General features: G+C 38.3%; 1 protein-coding gene across 3 annotated transcripts in view; it reads left to right on the top strand.

Moving 5' to 3' along the window:
- Positions 1 to 22,557, top strand: part of LOC114312454 (aspartic proteinase 36) — a 37,963-nt gene that overhangs the window by 1,058 nt on the left and 14,348 nt on the right. For all 3 annotated transcript variants that reach the window (XM_028258677.2, XM_028258676.2, XM_028258678.2), the window contains exons 2-7: positions 116 to 245; positions 379 to 626; positions 14,292 to 14,516; positions 17,587 to 17,749; positions 17,853 to 17,926; positions 19,668 to 19,755. In XM_028258677.2, the coding sequence (XP_028114478.2) occupies positions 116 to 245; positions 379 to 626; positions 14,292 to 14,516; positions 17,587 to 17,749; positions 17,853 to 17,926; positions 19,668 to 19,755 (928 nt within the window). The remainder of the gene's footprint in view (positions 1 to 115; positions 246 to 378; positions 627 to 14,291; positions 14,517 to 17,586; positions 17,750 to 17,852; positions 17,927 to 19,667; positions 19,756 to 22,557) is intronic.

Raw genomic sequence — 22,557 nt, 5'->3', positions numbered from 1 at the left:
TCAATTTTAGTGAAATGGCTGTATAATCTTACCTGCCCATTTTAATTTGCTGGTGCATGTGCTATTCTATTTCCTTTTTTCCACTTGCTTTCTTGTAAAATTTGAATTATTGCAGGCTCTACTATGCTATGATTGGGATTGGAACACCTTCGAGGGACTACTTTGTGCAAGTAGATACTGGAAGTGACATAATGTGGGTCAATTGCATTCAGTGCATAGAGTGTCCCAAAAGAGGCTACCATGGTGTATGGCTCTTGTTACCTTTCTTTATGATTCTCTTTGTTCTTGGTATTAGCATCTTCTTCAGTACTCACAAGAATTCATTTCCTTGACGATGATTTTTGAGACATTTCCATAATTTGTTTGGTTCTCTAACAGCTGGAACTTACCCTATACAATCCCAAGGACTCTCTCACTGGAAAATTGGTCTCTTGCGATCATGAGTTTTGCTTAGAGATCAATGGAGGTCCAGTATCAGGTTGCATGGCTAATGTATCCTGTTTGTATACTGAGGTATATGGAGATGGAAGCTTTAGCATTGGGTATTTTGTAAAAGATGTTGTCCAATATGATGGAGTGTCTGGAGATCTCCAAACTAAATCTGCAAATGGAAGTGTTATATTTGGGTACGCCTATGTCTCGATAAGTGTAGTTTGATCTTATGAACATTGTATATATGTAGTTTTCATTTATATTTCGTCTATTTGTATGGATATATTAATATCTAATATGTCCGTTAGTTTGATAATTGAGCTTCTTCACATGCAGTTCATTATTATGGTATTTGTACTTTACATACTTGACAAAAACTTTGGAATTTTCGGGGGATTCTAGAATCATACTTGATGTTCTAATTAAATACCTCCCCATGCCTTTGCACATGCTTTTAGTATTTGCAAAATCTCCATGCATACATGGTGGAATTCGTGCTACTGAGTAAATTCTTGCCATTCCTTTTTCTCTTCCTAATATTTCATTGGGCAAATTACAACAAAAAAAAAAAAGAAAAGAAAAAAACCCCTAGAGTTTGACCCTTTTAACAAATCAAACCCTCGGTTTTTAATTTTTTCAATTTGAGCCTTGAGCTTTTACTTTTGTCACAATCTCAACCGGCTGTCTATCTCTGTTAGCTTGGTTGATGAAAGCAAATTTTTAGTACACACCTATCACTTTTAAATTGGCTCATTTAACTCAATATTAATAATAGATTTGAACTTGAACACGTCAGATCAATTCCACCATTTATTTGCCATCCATTAATCAAAGCCATTCATCATAAATTTACCATAACTCATCTCTACCAAACAACCATTCCTCCCATTTCTTTTCCTGTTACCGGCAACCACCACTGTCCCTCTTCCTCCCTCCTTCCCCTTTCTCACTACCACCTATCGAGATCTTTCTTCTTCCGGTGATAGGAACAACAACAATAAAGCTCACTGGAGTCATGGTGGTGGATAGAGGTGAAGAGAGGGGATGACGAATGGATTGGAGGAGAGGTGTGGCTGTGGAAGACGGTGGGTGATGGATCCGATGAATGAAGTGAAGGATCTGAGGAAGGGGTAGCGGAGGTGGTGGATCTGAAGAATATGTTTCAGATCTAGTGGAGGAAGTAACAAATCTGATGATGAAAGGTGTGGCAAGCCACTCTTTTATCTTCTGCAATATATATATATATATATATACAAATACACTGGTGTTAATTATAGTTTGTTAAATTAATTAGTGCTGGATATATGTTGGATATTGGTTATTGGCGGGACGGGATGCTTCGAAGATTGTTAAGTATGTTTAGGCTTGGAAGCTTCCATGGGAAAAATTTGGATTGAAGCCATATCACTCATTTAAAGAAATTGCGTATTTTGTCCGATGGCAAAGGGATTGGCCGGGGAAGTCATGAATGATCTGATGAAATAGGTGTGAGTGTGGCGGTCTAAATGAGGTCTAGTGGGGGCACCGTTGCTGATGCTGATAGTCGCCGGTAGTGAGTGGGAAAAGGAATCGGTTTGAATAATATTATAATTATATATGTTTGCTTATATATATACATATATATTAAAAAATGGTGAGTGGAATTATTAAAATATTATTTTATTAGTACTGTTGAACGGAAAGAAGTTTCGCTTAACAGAGGTAGATGGAAGATTGAGATTGTGACAAAAATAAAAGGTTAGGGTTCAAATTGAAAAAATTAAAAATCTGGGGTTTGATTTGTTAGAAGGGTCAAACTCTGGGGGTTTTTTTTTTTTTTTGTAATTTGCCCTATTTCATTTTTGTTCTTGTTGGTTGCTCCACATATTATTCCTTTAGGATAATAAGGCTAACAAGCAAGCTATTTCTTATAGGTATTAATGTATTGAAATTGGTTAGCATAAGAATATTTACACTTTATCTTGCTTATTGCATTGTAAAAGTTGGAGATATTGGAAGTTATTGGTTGCAATTTGTATTGGATGCTTAACTCTAATGTTTGGTGGACTTTCCATTTTTCTTGCATTCTCCTCAAAAGATTTATTCTTATTGGTGCACGTACACTGCATGACATATGATTCATTTGAAAAAAATTATGGATTAATTTAAATGATGTCATTGGATTTTCCTTGTTAAGGCATTTCTTATCCAACAAAAACTTTCTTTTTTGAAAAAAAAGAAAAGAAAAGGGAAAGTGGTCCACGACCATCACTTTAGCAATTTCAATGATAGGATTATTGATGTTTCATGGATGGGTTTGTTTCAGCCTCTGAGGCATCATGTGTCTTGCTAAAAGCTCACTTTTTCTAAGATTGGTCTAGGCACATATGTTACATGGACTTTTCAAAATAAATCAAGTACCCGTGTCAACACCTGGCACTTGGTCAAAGGTATGAAATATGTGTCTGATACTTTTTATCTAACACTTCTTATATATTTGTATTTAGCATTATCATTATATGTATATATTATTATACAATTGCTATAATTGATGATGTTACATGCATCATCAATTTATCTCATATGATGGATTAAAAATATAAATATATTACCATTCTTTGCCGAGTCTGCATATCCTTAAATTTGAGGTTTGACAAGTCCGACCTCTAGATACACACCCATACCCAACACCTATACCTGAGTCCATGTCAAATAGCACAACCTACCTTGACGAATGTTTTGGAGAGAGAGGCACCTAGACAAACCCTTGAACTTTAGTCTTTAACCCACAAGTTTTCTTGTGATCCTAATAAAATGTACCTAGGTCTTGCTCCCAATCTAGTTGGTGCGTATGGAGTGCTTTAGATGGTAAACTAAGGCACCTGTTGGTGGAGATATAAGCAAGCCAAGCAAACGAAGTGGATGCTATGTAGGCAAATTGGCAAGGGTGTGCTTAGGTGGATGATTCATGGTCGAGTGTCACAGGATGACTCTTTGGCATAGCATAACTTTGTCTCACATGGCCCTTGAACTCCAAGTCGAATCCGGCCTAATTTTTTTGACCATCCAAGTATTGAAGATTGCACTCATCTTAGCTTTACCAAACTCACTAGTTGTCAACTTGCCAATGAGAACAACCCCTACAAAGAGTCTTTGCCACTTGAAGACTCCACATCTCAAATGCACGAAGCACGATGGTTTTACTTAAGGTTTTTTCCAACACTGTTGGGAAGTGTTCAAGGGAGATGTGATGACTATGTTTAGACAGTTCTTTCGAACTAGGTGTTTTGAAAAGACTTTTAATGACTATGTTTAGACAGTTCTTTCAAACTAGGTGTTTTGAAAATAGTTTTAATGCGACGTTTGTTGCTTTGATCCCTAGGAAATGGGGGGCTTTGGATATTTGGGAATTTCGGCCGATCAGTTTGTTTGGGAATGTATATAAGCTTTTGACCACGGTTTGGCTAGGAGGCTAAAAGGCACTCTTCAGTCGGTAGTTTCAGAATCTCATAATGCTTTTGTAGTAGGTCGCCAGATTTTGGATGCAATTTTGGTGGCAAATGAGTGTATTGACTCTCGAATCCAAGAAGACCGGCCAGGTGTTATGTGCAAGCTTAATATTGAGAAGGCTTATGATAATGTGGATTGGGACTTTTTGTTCTATGTGTTAGAGAAAACAGGCTTTGGTGGGCAGTGGATTCGGTGGCTATGTTTTTGTATCTCTACGGTTCGAATGTCAGTGTTAGTGAATGGGACCCCAACGGGTTTCTTTCAGACCTTTCGTGGTTTACACAAAGCCGATCCCTTGTCACCTTTGCTTTTTATCCTTATGATGGAGGCATTGTGCCTGTTTGGTGCAACTTAAAAGCTGCTTATTTCAGCTTTCAGTTTAATTTAAGCTATTTTGATGTGTTTGGTTTACCTTAACAATGCAGCTTATAGCTTTTTGTAAGTCAGAAATCAGCTTATTCTTTGAGTGGAGCAGGAGATGCTTAATTTATAAGTCAGAAATCAGCTTATGTTCATAGTTATAAGCTATAAGCTGTTAAGGCATAAGCTATAAGCACTTTCCCACAGCTCTACCAAACAGGGCCATTGAGTAGGTTGTTATCTAGAGCAATGCATAGGGACTTGTTGGAAGGTTTCAAGGTAGGTATGGAGGCGGAAGTTCCTTTGGTGGTGTCTCATCTTTTATATACGGATGATGCTTTGATCTTTTGTGGTGTTGAGGGGGGACAGTTAGGATACCTTCATTGTATTCTTCTATGTTTTGAGGCAATCTCAGGTTTGAGAGTGAATTTGGCAAAGTCAGATTTGATTCCAATGGAAGGGATGTTGAGTGTTCATCTGTTGACGGCTATTTTGGGGTGCAAGGTTTTTGTTTTACTAGTGACTTACTTGGGTTTGCCTTTGAGGCCTACTTTTAAGGCTACGGAGTATGGGATACGATTGATAGGGTGGATGCGTTAGTATTTGTCCAAAAAGGGGAAGTTGACATTGATCAAGAGAACGTTAGGGAGTATTCTTACGTATTTCATGTTGGTGCACGTTATCCTAATGTTGGATGCACATTGTTTGGAAAAGTTGTAGCATGATTTCCTTTTGGGAGTGGGGGAGGGGGGGGTTAGGTTGTGATTTTAAGTTCCATTTGGTTGATTGGGATAAGGTGTGTAGCCCAAGAGAGGGGGGTGGTTTGGGGTTGAGGAAGTTGGTGGTCTTTAATAAGGCGTTGCTGGGGAAGTGGTTGTGGCGATTTGTGGGGCAAATGCAGAGGCTTTGGCCTCAGATTATGGATGTGAAATATGGTCTAGTTGGGGAGGTTGGTGTTCTTGGGAAGTGTGGGATGCTCATGTACGAGGTTTGTGGGAAGGTATTAGGTTAGATTTGAAGGAGTTTTGGAGGTGGGTTAGCTTTCGGGTGGATAGGGGTGTGCGGGTGCGATTCTGGAAGGACGGGTAATGTGTGGACCAAACTCTTGTGTCTCGATTCCTGTTGTTGTTTTGTCTTGCAATAGATAGGGATGTTGTGGTAGTTTCTTACTTGTCTTTAGAGGGTGAGCAGGCGGTGTGGGATGTTAGGATTCGTAGGCAAGTCTATGATTGGGAGGTTGCCTAATTGGTGGATTTATTGGGTTTACTGTATGGTGCTCGAGAGTTGCTTTGGGGGAGCATGGGATGGTGTAGAGTTGTAAGGGTGCTAAAGGGATTTTCTCGGTGTCCTCTTTTTATTAGACACGAGTGGGCCTTTCATATGTTTCTTTCCCTTGGTAGAGTGTGGGTTGCTTGTGTTCCATCCAAAGTGGCGTTTTTTGCTTGGAATGTTGTGTGATAGGGTTTTGATTCTAGATAACTTGATTAGCCATTGTCCGAATTTGATTAATTAGTGTTGTATGTGTTGTTAGGATGCAAAATCTGTTTCGCATCTTTTGCTTACTAGTTCGGTTGCTTTGAACCTTGATTTTTGCGGTGTTTGGATTGGGTTGGATTGGGTGCAGCAGGGGACGGTGAGGGAGGTTATGTGTAGTTGGAGGGGGGGTTAGGTGGGGAAGAGGCATCGGAAGGCTTGGGATTTGGTGCCTTTGTGTTTAATGCGGCTGGTTTGGTTGAAGCGTAACCAACATACTTTCAAGTGTTACAAGTTTCAGTGTTGTGTTTGAAGAATTAGTTTTTGCTGGTTTTGTCAAGTTGGGTGTCAGGGATAGTGGAGCTGGATTTATTTTCTTTTTTAGATTTTGTTGATTCTTTGTTTGTCTAGATATAGTTTTGGTGGCGTGGTTTGTATTTGTTGGCATCATCTTAATGCTCTTTTTCTTCAATTTAGTTCTTATTTATCCAAAAAAAAAAAAAAATGCACTATTGTGCGCCCATAGTGTTGTGTTAGCGTGCCACCCAAGGCAACTTTTTAGTCCATGGGTTGTTAGTAGCATTGCACCATCCCACACCCCAAACACAAAGTGGTCGTCGTGTAACGCAACTTTATGCATCATCCATTTGCTCACAAGTGCAACGTTGCCTCCTTGTTGAACACCTTAAGCCATGAGGCCCCCATGTGCAAGGTTGGACTCGAGCCATGCACAAGAGTTGGTACACGAGGCTCATGGTGGCGCCTTGATAGCCCAACCAGCCTTAAGACACACCTCCAAGATGGTAGAATACGGCAAGGCATAGCAAGTGCATATCCCAAGCCTCCATCATGGGTAGAATGTACAATGCTAACATCCATGCCACTTTATGACACCATACATAGGGCTCTATCTCCCACTTGGTAACCTTGGCCACCTCTTGTTGATTCTCGAAGTCCGTTGTCAAGTTGCCTTGGGTTTGCCTAGATTGGCCACATTTTGGTCCTGGGATGCTTGTAGCTGGCTCACACTCGCTCCTTATTATAGCTTTTTAAGCCATCTTCAACCTAGTAGGAGGAAACATTCCCCTATGGTTGAGGAGTCATGATATTTCACAAATCTCGAAAAATCACCATATTGAAGAACTAGAAACCAGACCTCTCAAGAAGCTCTCAGTAAAAGTTTCAGCCCTTAACTCAATGGTTTGATCCTCTAAACCTTATGCCAAAGTTGGTGCAAAATTATCCCGGGCACTGGGCCAATTTGCCCCAAGCATGGGACCATTGCTTGGCGTGCCTGGATGTCACGAGCCAACTCTTTTGAATATGTAATGGAATAAGTTTTTACCCGTGTGCCACTTAAACTCCACCAAGTCCAAGCCCGACAATCTCTTTTTGACCATCGAGTATTAAATCTTCACCCATCTTGTCAAATATAGGCTCAATACTTTGTCAAGCAATAACAATTCCCATGAAAGAAGCTCCACCTTCCCAAATGCCACAAGCAAACTTGACGTCCACAAATGCACCATGCATGACTCATTTCGCTTCATAGTATCAAACTCGCCTATAAGCAAGGCGCTCCCCGCACTGAGGCTCATATCATCAAGGCGCTTAACCACACAACAATGTGCTAGCAAAGGCCCTCAACCTAGCTGACAAGCTTCAATTTTTGATGTTCCACTCATCTCGAATAGCCATGGAGTCCACCTTCACCTCACACATGACTAAGAGCTTATGCGCCCACAACATAAACCTCATGCATACTTTGACATGCTAAACCATCCACTAAAGGTTATTGCACACCCGAGGTGGTGCACTTGCTTGTTGCTCGAGCATGGCAACAATAATCCATAACCCATAATTAACATTCCGTTTTCCCACAAGCTCTACACGATGTGCCTTACATGATGGCAATGCTTCATGCCTCTCAAACATTCCCACGAGTAGCGGCATTGCCACCAAACTACTAGCTAGGCTACAAAGACACTCACGTTCATCGTTGAACCCAAGTACATGTTCATGAGTTGGCACATGAGGCCTTGGTGGCACCTCGATGTCCCATTTGGTCTAGGTCGACACCCAAGATGCTATAATGCATTGTATAGCATGTGTCCCAAACCTCATGTCGAGATTAGACACGCAATGTCAGCACTAATTTCCTCTTGATGACATTGTCCATGGGGCTCTCAAACCCAAATGGAAACCTATGACAACCCTGATAGTATATCAAAGGCCCACCCTCATGTTTCCCTAAGGGTGCCCACTTCAAGCCGATCACAGGCTGGAGAGGCTGGTAGATGGCATGCCGTACCCCCTTGTAATAGCCTTTTAAGCCCTTTGATGATTGCCAAAAAGAAACATAAACCATGTTTGAGGAGTCATAATGATTTTCCAATAATTGCCCAATTCTAGAAAAATCCCAAGCTTAGGCGGGCGTGCTCCCGAACTTGCACGTGTTTGACTACTTAAGGCCAAACTTCTAAGCCATGTTTGTTCGCAAAATCACTTGACTTGGAATCCGATGACACACACGCATAGACACTTCCAAAGGCATAAACTGAGCACAACAAAGTATCACAATGTTGGACTTGAAAGTGTTACCTCGACATTGGGGCCTATCTAGTAAGGGTGTTTGCGGTTCGGTTGCGGTCAGAAAATTTTTAATCTGCCATCCGTCTGCTAGATGGGCAGATTGGAAAAAAATCAATCCGCATCCGTCTGCCGAATTGACGAATGTGAATTGAGCGGATTGAGTGGATTGGCGGATTGATGCGAATTGGTTTGGCGGTTTAAGCTTTTACAAATTTTGAACATAATACAACTTGTCAACATCTTTTTTGGATAATAATCTAACTCAACATGACTAAAAGATTATCAAGTAAATTGTCAAATACCAATAATAAATACATATAAGAAAATTATGTATTTTCAAAATTATTTCATTACTTTTTTTTATTCAAGAACTATTTAATTTGATTTTTTTTTTAAAATGACAAAATTAAGCCTTATATTTTCCACACAAAAATACCAAATATCAACCCTTGCCATTTGATAAAAGGATTTTCAAATTGAAAACACAATAGAATATCTAAACTCTTTTTCAATTGAAAACACAAACAGAATATCTAAACAAATTGAAAACACAAAGTCTTACAAATTACTAGTTGTGCTTGCAGTTTGGCGATTTGGTTGTGGTCAAAGGAACCTCAAATCCGCCATCCATCCAAAATTAGGCGGATTGGAAAAAATCAATCCGCAACTGTCCACTTGTCATCACGCATCCGTTCAAAATGCGGCGAATCAGTTCGGTTGGATTGGTTTGGGCGGATCGGAATATCCACTGCTCACCCCTACTACCTAGGCACTACCCCTGTTGTTGGGTTGCGCCTCTAGGTTGTTCTTGGTGCCTTAGGGCTGCTGGGCATGCACATGGTTGCCCCTCTAACACAAGTTCTCACATCCCCACTGGTCATACACCTCCATGTTGATGACCCGACTCCATGACCAATCTTCTCATGTTGGATTTGGCTAAGCATTGAACAACCTAAAACTCTTCCCAACAACACAATCATCGTGCACTCCTCTGATCATTTTTCTCACGCACCTCTATGCAAACTGAAACTGCTTTGAGTCTTAATGAGGTCGACTCCCTAGTAAACTCAAGAATGGTTGATGCACATGGTTTCTTCAGCAACAAAAGACTGTTGGACATGGTGATCACCTCACAAGGTGTGGCTCGCAAGCTAATTGTCTCTCCCTGATGGTTCACAAAACTCCTATTGCTTTGAGCAAATCAATTCAAGTGAGCCCTAATGTAGATCTCAAACTCTAGCTGCAATGCTCCTAAGCAACTTTCCTTGTCACCTCCCTAACACAATAGACAGGAGGTGAAATGCCAAAAACCCAAGTGTAGAGGAAGTCCTCATATTGTCATCATCGCTTTGTGACTCCTCCCCCACAAAAAGATGTTGATGCCCTTGTTGACTAACTCTCAAGTTCGGAGGCACTCTCTGCCCAACTCATGCTACGATTACTGACCCAACAAAGCAGTCCTCAAGACAGTGGGCAACTCAACCTTTTTCGCTTAGCTCTTCTTCAGGCTCAACTAACTTGACTGTCTGCAACCACTTAGCAAGTTGATTCTCAAACCCATGCTCGTGTGGCCAACAGTTAACTTGATGTTGTTTGAAACCACGAATGCCCTATGATAGCTGCTGTCTGGCTATCAAGCTCAAAATTTTGTCTAACACAGCTTAGTCAAGCAAATTTTTGCAACTCAAGCTCATCTCAAGCTACCCAATACCTCAGCCCTCATGGCCTTCACCCAAATTAGTAGGCTGCCTAGTACCTCGGTCTTCTTCTGATCTTCACCCAAGTCAGCACAAAAGGTTCACCACCCTAACCACTAATAAAGACTCTAGCATCTCCACGAGGACAACTCAGTAATGTGCGCTTACCATAACATTGTATTGTCTTGACTATGCACCACCCTGATACATGGTTACCATTTGGCAAAAATGACTTTCCACATCACCCAACTCTTCTCTGGTTAACATGTACATATTGGTGTGTCTGCCCATGAGAGTCAAGACAAGCAAGTGTGTTTGAAAGTATTCCAAACATACCCACTCAAAATGTCAACAACCCAACACAAAAGTAAAACAACCACTAATGAACACAAGTAGGTAATGCCAACCTACAACGGAAGGAACATAAGCTTCATGAGGCAACCTAGTGATAGTGCATTAGCAAGAGCAACGCTGCTCATGTTATGTTGCCTCAAAGGATCAACAGATGAAGATTTCCAACTCACAATAAAGCAAGTCTGCCACAGCATGCCCAACTGAGGTTCATGTCATCAAGGCACACAACTGAGAACAACCATGCCTACCGGAAGTGTTGCCCACAACCGAACAATTCACACAAGCCGTAACACCCATGTCTGGTCCACAAGTGCCACAACTACATAAGCCACCCAACTGTGTGCTAGAAAGTCCCCCAACCAAGCCGAAAGCTTCCATAGAATATAGGTCTTTATTTCGCACCTCGAACAACCACGGGGTCATACACGCCGCTGCACAAGACCAAGCATCACTCTCACGCTCACAACTCACTCCTTGTGCATGAACTTTTGCTAAAGTTCACTACAGACAGACCATTGTGTGCCAATAGTGTTGCACTAGCAAGCTGCCCAAGTAACACAACGTCTTGGTCTATAACTTGTTAGTAGCATTGCACCATCCCACCCTCCAAGCACAAAGAGGCCATTGCATGGTTTCATGCATCAGCCAATTGCTCACAAGGGAACATTGCCTCCTTGCTACACACCTTAAGCCACGAGACTCCCACATGCAAGGTTGAATCCAAGCCATGCACGAGAGTTGGCACACAAGGCTTGTGGTGACATCTCGTTAGCTTAATCGGCCTTAGGACACACCTGCAAAAGGGTAGAATGTGGGGCATAGTGGGTGCATGTCCCAAGCCAACACCGTGGGTAAAATGCATGGTGTTGGCACTCATGCCTCTTGATGACACCATCCATTGGGTTTTTTTTATCTCACTTGTAGACCTTGGACACATCATATTGATACCGAAAGCCCACTCCCAAGTCGCCCTAGGGTTGCCCACTTTGGCCACATTTTAGCCTAGGGATGCTAGTAGCTGGCTCACCACTCCCTCTTAATAATGCATTTCGAGCCATCTTCAACTCACAAGACGAAACAAACCCTATGCTTGAGGAGTCGCAATGATTTTTTAAAAAGTACTACAAATCTCAAAATCACCATATTCAAGAACAGGTAACTAAACCTCTCAAGGAGTTCCCAGCAAAAATTTCAGCCCTTAACTCAATGGTTTGACCCTCCAAACCTTATGCCGAAGTTGGTGTAAAACTGTCCCAGGCACTGGACCAATCTGCCCCAAGCGTGGGGCTGCTGCCTGGTGCCATTTGAGCTTGTCTCCTTGTTGACTATTCTTGAGAATGTTTCTTTGTCCAATGACTGTTGGTTAGAGGGTCTGGTCTGTCCAGTCATCTGGATTGTTCTCTTGCATGTCCTACTATGAGAATCTTATTGATTGCCTTGATGTTTCTCCTTTTCCTTCTTACATGATGATTTGGGATGTTTATGTGCCTCTTAAGGTTAAAGTGTTTGCATGGACATTGGCTCCCATGAAGTTTAATACTAATGATATGGTTGAAAAAAGAAGGCCAAATTGTTATTTGCTTCCACAGTGGTGTCATCTTTTCTTGCATTGTCCCTTAGCTCTTTCCTTATGGTGGTGAGTTTTTTTCCTAGAGAAGGTTGATTGGGTTATTCCATCCCCTTTGCGAGCATTTGCTTTGCATTGAATTTAGAGGTTTTGGATCAAATGGCAAGGCACAGGCTCTTTCAAATTTTGTGGTTTGTGTGGTTTGAGGGTCTTATGGCTTGAAAGAAATGCTAGAACTTTTTAGGTAAGAGAAGAACATTTTGAAAGCATTTGGGAAAGTATTTGTTCTTTGGCTTCTGTTTTTTTTTATTTTATTTTTTATTTTTTTATTTTCGGGGGTGGGGGTTCATTGGCTCCTCCTTTTAAAGGGGGTTCCTCTTTGTAAAATTTTTTAGGGATTGGTGCGCCATTTATAGAATGTGAGCATGTTTTTTGTTTTTCTTTTCTTTTTTTCTTGGTGGATTTCTTGTCCCCTTCCCTTGTACTTGGTCCTTTTTCTTGTTATTAAAAAAATTTAATTACTCTTCCACTGTTACTTGGTCCATCAAATATTGGACTTCAAGAAAACTTTCAAGTGATTTCTTCCACTTTTAAAGGGTCCTCCAAGCTCAAAGGAGTTTCAAGGTCACAGGAGGCTTGATCTGCCAGGAGGGTTTAAATGTACAGGAGTGTATACTAGTAAGAAGGAGCCAAAAATGCAAGAAGGGAGATGAAATGGTGTCCATGGGTTTGTAGGTTCTGTGAGGTTTGGGAGAATTTTTTTTTTTTTATAGGAATGAAAGACTTGTCCTAAACAAGATTTATACACGATACTTCTATAATATACAAACAAGCAAAAGACACAAGGCCATAGCCATAGGATTGGCTGACCATCCCATAAGGAGAGAGGACAAGAAGCTTCTTTGGGAGCTTCGAGTTCAAAATTCAATTCAAAATTTTGGGGGTGAGATGGGTCTCTAATTGAGTAAGTTCCAAAATAAATTAAATGTGTCCTGTGTCGTAAACCACTTTGGTAATTAAATATGGGTTAAAACAATCAAATTAATACATGGGCTCAACATTTAAAGCCCAAAAATGCCAAGTGGGCCCTGCAAAGCCCAACCAGAATAATTATGTAAGTAGGTCTAAAATTAACCCCGTGGACCAATCCCACATGCTATTAATAATATACTAAATACATATAACCATGTAATTCATGCTCAACACAGCATATAATATATATGTACAAAATTAAATCATACTCACAACCAAGTAATGCTACGCACTGAGCAATTAATAATAAAATAATTTACTCAAATCTCCACATAATTAATTGCACATTAAATTAAATTAAATAGTTAATATTAAAAATAATTATGGGTCTCGACAGTCAGCCTAGGGCACTGCATGAGCTAGGCCTAGCTAGCTAAGGAGTTGGTGATATGCAATTGGCCCTTGTGTCACTTCATGAGGCTCAATTGTGGCGTCAAGTCTTGTTGGAGAAGCCATCCAAGTGATGGCGTGGTGGTACCATGTGGTGGAACTACGCAAAAGGGCCAATCACATGTACCATGTCACTTCACAAGGCTCACACTTTGTTACTTGAACTAAAATACTAATATGTTTTTGTTTCGTATTTATTGATATATTTTCTTGAAAAGGGTGTTGTATGCAAGTATGTTGACTGAATTAAATACATTTTCTGATATCATGATGTTACAAGAAATCATATACTCCCTCCGTCCCATAATATTAGTCCCTTATTCCATTTTTCATTGTCCCAAAATATTAGTCCCTCTTCAAAAATCAAGTACAAAAATAATATAAATTTTCCATTTTGCCCTTCTTTTAAATTCATAAATAATATAAAAAGTACAATTATGACATTGATATTCTCAAAAAAGTGTACTATCAAAGGGTAATTTTGGAAAACCAACTTTTTAAAAGTACAATAATTGTACTACCAAAAAAAGTTGGATTCCCCAAAAGGGACCATTATTTTGGGACGGAGGGAGTATATTTCTCTTCAGGTTTTTTATGATGTTTGTAATTTATCCTTTTGTTCTTTTGTTTCCCCTTTTTTTACTTCGATTATTTTCTTTGGTTTTTTAATATGTTCGCTGAACTGGACAAGGCTTTTAAATGCTTGCATTTTGACTTCTATGTGTCTACCTTGTCATAACAATTTAAAACCTGTCACAAAATCTTTAGTGAACTCATACCATAATTTAGGAGGCATAATTTTATCTTTGTTTCAATTATTATAGTTTTACTTCTCATAGTGAATAAATGACAATGTATTCTCATTCATGACTTGACTGTGTCATGCTTCTGATGATTTGGAGTAGGTGTGGTGCTAGACAGTCTGGGGACCTGGGTTCATCTGAAGATGCACTTGATGGGATACTAGGTTTTGGAAAATCAAATTCATCTATCATTTCGCAACTAGCTTCATCTGGAAAAGTAAAAAAAATGTTTGCCCATTGCTTGGATGGTGTAAATGGTGGTGGTATCTTTGCAATTGGGCATGTTGTGCAACCAAAAGTTAACACTACTCCATTAGTACCAAATCAGTATGTGTTTATCTTACTATGTGAACTGGATTTGCTTCCTATTTTTTATATATTTTTGTTTTTTGAATTCCATCTTATTTATTGTGTTTGTTTTGCGGATTTAATTTTGTTGTTTTATAAGGATTGTTATTGGATTTGCTTGGTTGTCAGATACAATAAGCAATAAGCGGAAATGAGTGGAGAGAGCCATGATGCAAATTTTTGGCACTTTCATTCGTTTTCCCTAATTCTATTTGTTACCAGACGGAAGTATGATGTTCTTAAATGTCGGATTGGCATTTGGAATAGGTTATGTTGTGTGATTCTTATTGATATTAGTAAGATTCTTCAATTACTTTCATCAATCCCCATGTTGAGATGATACATGGGGGCATGAATATACCTGACAAATATCCATGATCCATAGCCTTTGCTAGGTCTGGTTTGTGTAGTTTCTATTTTTTTTTTTTTTTTTTTTTTTTCTGGATAATGATGAACTATATGCTTGACCCTCACTACATATAACAATCTAATTATACCTCTTCAATCTTTCTTTTTTTTTTGACTAGCAACAAAACTTTTTATTAATAAAGAAAAGAAGAAGATACAAAGGGACAAAAGGATAAAGAAGGTCAAAATCTCTATCCAAAAGAAAGGAAAATAAAATCCTAAAAATTACATTTCACACACTGCTTTCCAATTCAAACTAATCAAAAATAAATGAATTCCTTAAAAAGTTAAAGACCTTGAAGCCCAAAAGGAAGCAAAATAGCAAATCTTTTCCAATAACCTCAATCCCTTCAAACTTATCCTAAAAAATTCTTGCATTCCCTTCCAACCAAATAACCCAAATTATCACACAAATGATCCAAAATCAATTACAAACAATTGAACACATGAGATAGGTAATACCCAATCGATTTCTAACAACCCAAACAATCTGCACCATAAAGCCAAAGTCATAGGACAACAGTGAATAATCAAAATTCTCCTCCTCCCTTCTACACATAATACACCATTGTGGATGCAAATAGCAATTAGGTCTCCTTATTTGAAACAGATAATTTTTTATGAGCTAAAAGATGTAGCAAACATGTCATCCAACCGGTATGGTGAGACCACATATTTTATGACAATCTTATCTAATCACAATTTTCCTAACAAATTGACAAATTAATTTTATATGTTGATTCTCACATGAAATAATTTTATCTAAAAAAAAAAAATGGTTGGGTCTCACATGAAATAATTGGCTAGGTGAAATAAGTTGTATGAGGCATAATTATGTATCTTGTTTGGCATGAGAGAGTTTTAGCTTAAAAGCCAAAAAGTTACTAAAAATACCAAAAATTCTATAACCTATACCAAAAAGTCAAAGATTGTCTTTTCCCTCTACTTTTTGCACATCTTTTCGTAAAAAATCAAAAAGTCATTCCAAACATACTAGGTTTTTTTGCCTCATATTTTAGCCAAAAAGTTATTAAAATAGCCTGTTACCAAAAAGTTACTACTGCTTTTGATCTTCTATGTAACCAAGCTACCACAAGTTATTGCCATTAAACATGTAACCCTGAAAATTGCTCTCCTAATCGCCAACCAACTTTGCATTAGAATAGTTCACAATTTTGAGGGATGTAGAGGTAAACAACTTCCTTATACTGTTATTATTAAGTATTGCCTTGGACTTGGCATAAACTAGCTTTCAACTCCATAACATACTCTAAATAACTAGAATATTCTAGACCTAATGAAGATTCCGTAAAAGACTCAATAACATACTTTCACCCATAAAAAGACCCATGGGCGATTGCTACAACTGACGTCCAGCAAATAGCAAAATTATCAAAATATCACTAACTACTAAAACTTTATATAATGATATAAAATTTGTCCAGCAACATTCTAAATTAAAATGAACACAAATCCCTTTTCTTCTTTCTATAATCGTTATCACAATACCACTCGCTTGATTTCAAAGGCCGCTTACCTATTGCTAATAATCTATTTATGTCTCATCATTAAGTTGGATGAGGGTTGATAAATTGGTGAATTTTTCTATATGATGGTCGTGATGGGTGCTTGAATCCTAATTGTTCATGTATAAATTAATGGGCTGATGGGCATCAAGATATGTATTTTTTGACTGAAATAATTTTTCATTAAATATTTACAAAAAAAATCTTTTGGAAAATCACAGACACAATGGATGCCCTTAAATGTTAACTTTTTCTTCCATAAGGCATATAGTTTAGATGTCACATTTTTTTATTTTATTTTTTTGGGATAAATGTTTAGATTCCACATATTTTAGATGTGGAATATAATGGAGGCCAAACAATTGATCTAACAGATAATAAAGCCTTTCAATGGGGGTGTGTCTTACCAAGGTGAAAATAATGCTTTTTCTCTGAATGTCCATGTTCCCTTTTTTATGTCTTACATGTTTTTCTTTTTGCATTCATGAACTTCTCTAATGGGTTGATTACATTTTTGTTCCTAGGTTTGTGTCATGTTGGTCCCTAGTGTTTAAACTTGTCAATTTAGTCCGTAATATATAAAAAAGTGCTTTAATTTGGTCCCTCAACCAAAGTCCGTCAATAGATGCTTTAAATTCAGGGGTAAATGTGTAATTTTAGAGACCAAGCCTGACTATAATTACGTATATATTAATGGGCTGATGAACATCAAGAAGGTATGTATTTTTTGAATGACATGAATTTTCATTAAATAATTGGGAAAAGAAAAAAAATCTTCTTAAAAAAGACAAACATTATGCCCTTGGATATCAATAATTTTTTCTTCCAAAAGGCATGTTGTTTAGATTTCACATATTTTAAATGTGGAATGTAATATAGGCCAAACAGATGTTATGAAAAATAATAATAGCCTTTCATTTGGGGGCATGTCTTACAAAGGAGAAAGAATGCTTTTTCTCTGAATGTCCATGTTCCTTGTTTTATGTCTTATGTGCTTTGCTTTCTGCAGTTGTGAACTCCTCTAATTTAACATTATTCCTTGCTCTTGTCCATTATGTTATGTTGATATGTGCAAATGCATGCATTAAACTAAATTTTGTCATAAACAATCTTAGGCCACATTACAATGTCAATATGACGGCAGTTGAAGTTGGTCGTGATTTTCTAAATCTTCCAACAGATGTATTTAAGATTGGAGACAAGAAAGGGACAATAATCGACAGTGGTACAACTTTGGCTTATCTTCCTGAATTGATTTATGAGCCACTAGTAACAAAGGTATCTTATATATATATATATATCGTTTTAACTGTTTTATGAAATTTTATTAGTTGATGACAATCTCAATGAATTCTGACATTTCTTCTTAAATTTTTATCAGATACTCTCTTGGCAGTCTGATGTCAAACTTCAAACTCTTCATGATCAGTATACATGCTTTCAATACTCTGGAAGGTATTGTGCATAGTATGCTAAATTACAATTTATTCCAAGAAAAACATTTGGCATTAATTATTATTATTTGATATAAATGTGTGCATTTTTAGCATGAAAATTTATTCCTAAATCCATGTAATGGTTAAACCTTTTATCTGTGTACCATAATTCCTAGGAACAGCTTGTCTTACCTAATACCTATGAATTGTGGTGGTTATAGGTATCCGTGGTTTACCTTGCAAGAGTGGGTCCAATGTGACCCTTCTTCGGAGGGGTTCCTCATTATAAAAAAATAAAAATAAACTTCCCATCCGTTAATGCCCTCAAGCACAGGAACTCTGCACATCACCGCCTATGGAGAAATTTAAATAAGGTCAAGGAAATCATTTGCCATCTCCTCTCAGTTTGTACCAGCTGAATGAATGCGGGGTCCTATACAACCCTTCTTCAGACACCCTCTTGTGGTCAGCAACAACTACCCCTCCACATCTAAGCAAGCTTGGAAACAGATTAGCAAGGCATCTCCGTGTGTTTGGATAATACCTCCCACCATTATTGATACTCTTCAAAATGCTCGCATCCAACCTCCCACCATTGTTCCTCACTGCCATCCTCCTCTAGAGGCTTTTGGTTTTTCTGCATACCTTCAGACAACATCATAGCTTAATTGAACTAATCATAGCCTCCTGCTACACAAATTCCGTATCCATTGGAGAACACTCTTGTTCCCATCCCATTTGATGATATGAAACTCATTTCTGAAGCCACCCCATAAGATGTCTCTTTATTCCTTGTAGCATTTCAACCTCTTTGCAACTGACATAGAATAGGGAAAGACACTTGAAATTGGTAGGAAGTCTAGAAAGGGTACTCCTGATGGGGTGCTACTGTGCCCCCTTTCAAAAGATATTACCACTTTCAACCTTCTAAATTCTTCTCAAACCTCGCCACCACGGATCACTTTATGTGGACACCTAATGGAAGCCCATAACATGAAGCAAGAAGGATGCCCAACAATCAAAGACATCTGCCAAACCACTCGCATCTGCCACTTCCTAATTGGAACTCACAATTTCCCATGTTCACCTTCAAACTTTAGACAGCCTTGGAAGAAAATTACACTGCACCTCAAGCATCTCAACTACCCTCCTCAACTCCACAAAAAAACACAATAATCTCATTCACTCTCTCTAACTTGAATGTGTAACAAGAGTTGACGGAAGGCTCACATTGATACTCTATAAAAAGTACTATGTTAAGATCATTGCAATTTAAACACGAGGGACCAAAGTGAATTTGGATGAAAGTTTAAGGGTGCAATGTGTAATTTGCCCAGTTTTCCATTCATTAAAATTGCTATGATATGGTAGTATTGTTTCAGTAGCTTCATTTGGAATACTTAAAACAATTTTTTTTTTTTTTTTGATGACCTAGAACTCGGCTTAGGTAGGTGTATAAACTCAAGGTTTAGATACCACCCCCGAAGCCTATGAACCAAGCAAACAGGGGGGAGTTGAACATCAGACCTCTTTTTTGTCAGCTGCTTATGTTGGAAGTGCATTCTTCTGTTACTCTATTCTCTTTTGTTTTTCTTTTGTTTTTAGCAGCTAAATATGCTTAGATGAAAAGATGTTAGATAAAAAGATGTTGGATAAAAAGATGTTGCCACGAATGCTGTACTATTCTGAATTCTAGTAGATATTGCAAACTTTCAGTTAACAGGAGTTTTACATTAATTTTTTTCTGGTATATATTGCAGCATTGATGATGGTTTTCCTCCTGTCACTTTCCATTTTGAAAGTTCGCTTTCTTTGAAGGTTTATCCTCGCGAGTATCTGTTCCCCTTTGTAAGTATCCTGTATTTCATGAGTTGTCCACTAGCATAGTTATTTTATTTTCAACTGCTTTTCACTCCAAGAACTGTGCTTTTATTATATACCCCTTTTAAAATAATATTAGGGGGACTTACGTGTAAGTCCTAATAAGTAGACTTATTTTCCAATAAATCATATGATAATTAATCGTGTTTTTCATTAAACACTAATTAAAAAGTTACTAATTGTTAATTTTCAGCGATAAATTGAAAATTTGGTCACAAAATAATGTCACTAATTATAAGTTTTAGTGATAATTTAAAAAAAATGTCACCAATTGTAAGTTTTAGCAACAATTTATAAAAGCTGTAACAAAAAAAAAAGTTACTAATTGTCAATTTTTAGTGACATGCAAAAAATCGTCACAAAAAATTATTTTTAGCGACGATTTTATTAGGACTTATTTTCAATGGGAGTTTATGGGAATTAAATCCAACTATTGGAATCTATTAGTAGTTTACCCATAATATTATGCATTCAATCACATGAATTAAAAAGATTGCAATTTCCTTGGCAGTTCAGATGTTGCAATTTGTGATGTGTACTTTTTAAAAATTGCAGGAGGTTTGAATTGTATCTTCTTACCTCAATCAAGTAATGTGATTAATGAAACTGAAGTGCATAAACTTTTAAAACATCAAAAGGATGGGTTGGTGTAATATATGATAGCTTTGAGCATATGTTCACTGGGTTCAGATATATGAAAATTCTGTTGATATATGTTGAAGCATATTGTTAGTAAAATTATGGTTTGGGGCGAATCAACAGAGGTCGATCAACAGAAAACTCACAATCTCACAAAAACAGAAAAAGATCAAGCAAATGTGGTTGAGTTCTAATGCCTCGACAGATTCAAGAACTTCTTTGGAAGCAATTGACAGGAATACTAACTAATAAAAACAGATATTGTATTATTGAAATTGTCACTTGTTACAAGCTTTCAACCAAGAACAAGAACAATGAACAAGAATTCAAGGAAAACTGATAATTTAAAAGCTAATTGCTACACCTAGTTACAATAAACTACTCATAGATAACTACTGCTCCTAGTTTTCATGAGTTTGTGAATGGGTTTGTTCCTTTGCACTGGCCACAAATGCTGCAGCCATGTGTCGCCCCTTGATACACGCAAGCATGATCTCTCCATCACTTGGAAAGCTCCTCCACTTGCTGTAACTGCTTGTAACTTCTCTCCACTTCTCTGATCACATGCTTCTGGCCACACTCTTGAAACACAACTATGCTTCAAGGAACTTGTCCATCTTGCATGCTCCTCACTTCAGACCAAACCAAACCAAACCAAACCAAACCAAGCCTTAAGTCCCATCAAATGGGGTCGGCTACATGAATCCTTCTTCTCCACGCGGCCCTAGCAAAGGCCATTTCATTAGTCAAATTAAGTAGATTCATATCTCTATTTATAACGCTAGTCAACGTTAATTTAGGCCTAGCCCGTCCCCTAACACTTCCATTTACCGTTACAGCATCGCATCTCTTCACTACTGCCTCTGTTGGTCTCCGTTGAATATGACCAAACCATCTCAAACGATTCTCTCTCAACTTATCTTCTATCGGTACTACTCCTACTCATTCCCGAATACACTCATTCCTAATTTTGTCTTGTCTAGTCTTACTACACATCCACCTTAGCATCCTCATCTCAGCCACACTCATCTTATTTACATGTTGTTTCTTGGTTGCCCAACACTCCGTCCCATACAACATAGCTGGGCTAATAGCCGTTTTATAAAACTTACCTTTTAGTCTAGTGGGTATTCGTTTATCGCACAATACCCCAGACGCACTTCTCCACTTACACCATCCCGCCTTAATCCTATGGGCCACATCTGCATCAATCTCTCCTGTTATTGTGATAATCGACCCTAAATAACGAAAATGTTCACTCTTAGGCAGTTCTTGGTTCTCAATCTTCACTTCTCCTCTGCTTTCATTGTTACTGTTACTAAATTTACATTCCATGTACTCTGTCTTAGTTCTGCTTATCCGAAATCCTTTAGATTCAAGAGCTTTTCTCCAAATCTCCAACTTTGTGTTAACTTCTTCTCTAGTCTCATCCACTAACACAATATCGTCTGCAAAAAGTATACACCATGGCACGTCATCTTGAATATTTATCGTCAACTCGTCCATAACTAAAGCAAAAAGATAAGGACTTAAGGTAGATCCTTGGTGTAACCCTACAGTGATAGGAAATTCATTTCTCTCCAGCTGGCGATCTAATAGTGGTCACCACCCCTTCATACATGTCCCTAATCACGTCAATGTAGCCTTTTGTTACCCCTTTCTTCTCTAACACCCACCATATTATATCTCGGGGTGCTCTGTCATATACTTTCTCAAGGTCGATAAGCACCATATGAATGTCTCTTTTCTTTTCTTTATATTTTTCTATTACTCTCCTCAAAAGATAGATCGCTTCCATTGTTGACCTACCAGGCATAAATCCAAATTGATTCTTTGACACCTCTGTTATGTCTCGCAATCGGCGTTCCATCACCTTCTCCCACACTTTCATTATATGACACATTAGCTTGATTCCTCTATAGTTGTTACAATTCTGGACCATCCATAAATTAATTGGGCCACATCAGCACCTCTATCGACAAACGAACCTGCATATTTCGGTACCAACACATATGTTCTCTTGTGACGCAGCGTTGTAGCGGAAGGAATGACTAAATATCATTCTAGTAGACGAAGGGGAAGATATCGTTCTTCGGACTGTAACAACTTGAATCCATGAGCAAAGATAAA

This window comes from Camellia sinensis, chromosome 7 (assembly GCF_055761805.1).
Source record: "Camellia sinensis isolate YWXY chromosome 7, ASM5576180v1, whole genome shotgun sequence".
In the NCBI taxonomy this organism is placed as follows: Eukaryota; Viridiplantae; Streptophyta; class Magnoliopsida; order Ericales; family Theaceae; genus Camellia; species Camellia sinensis.
This window is presented reverse-complemented; position numbering and strand designations above follow the sequence as displayed.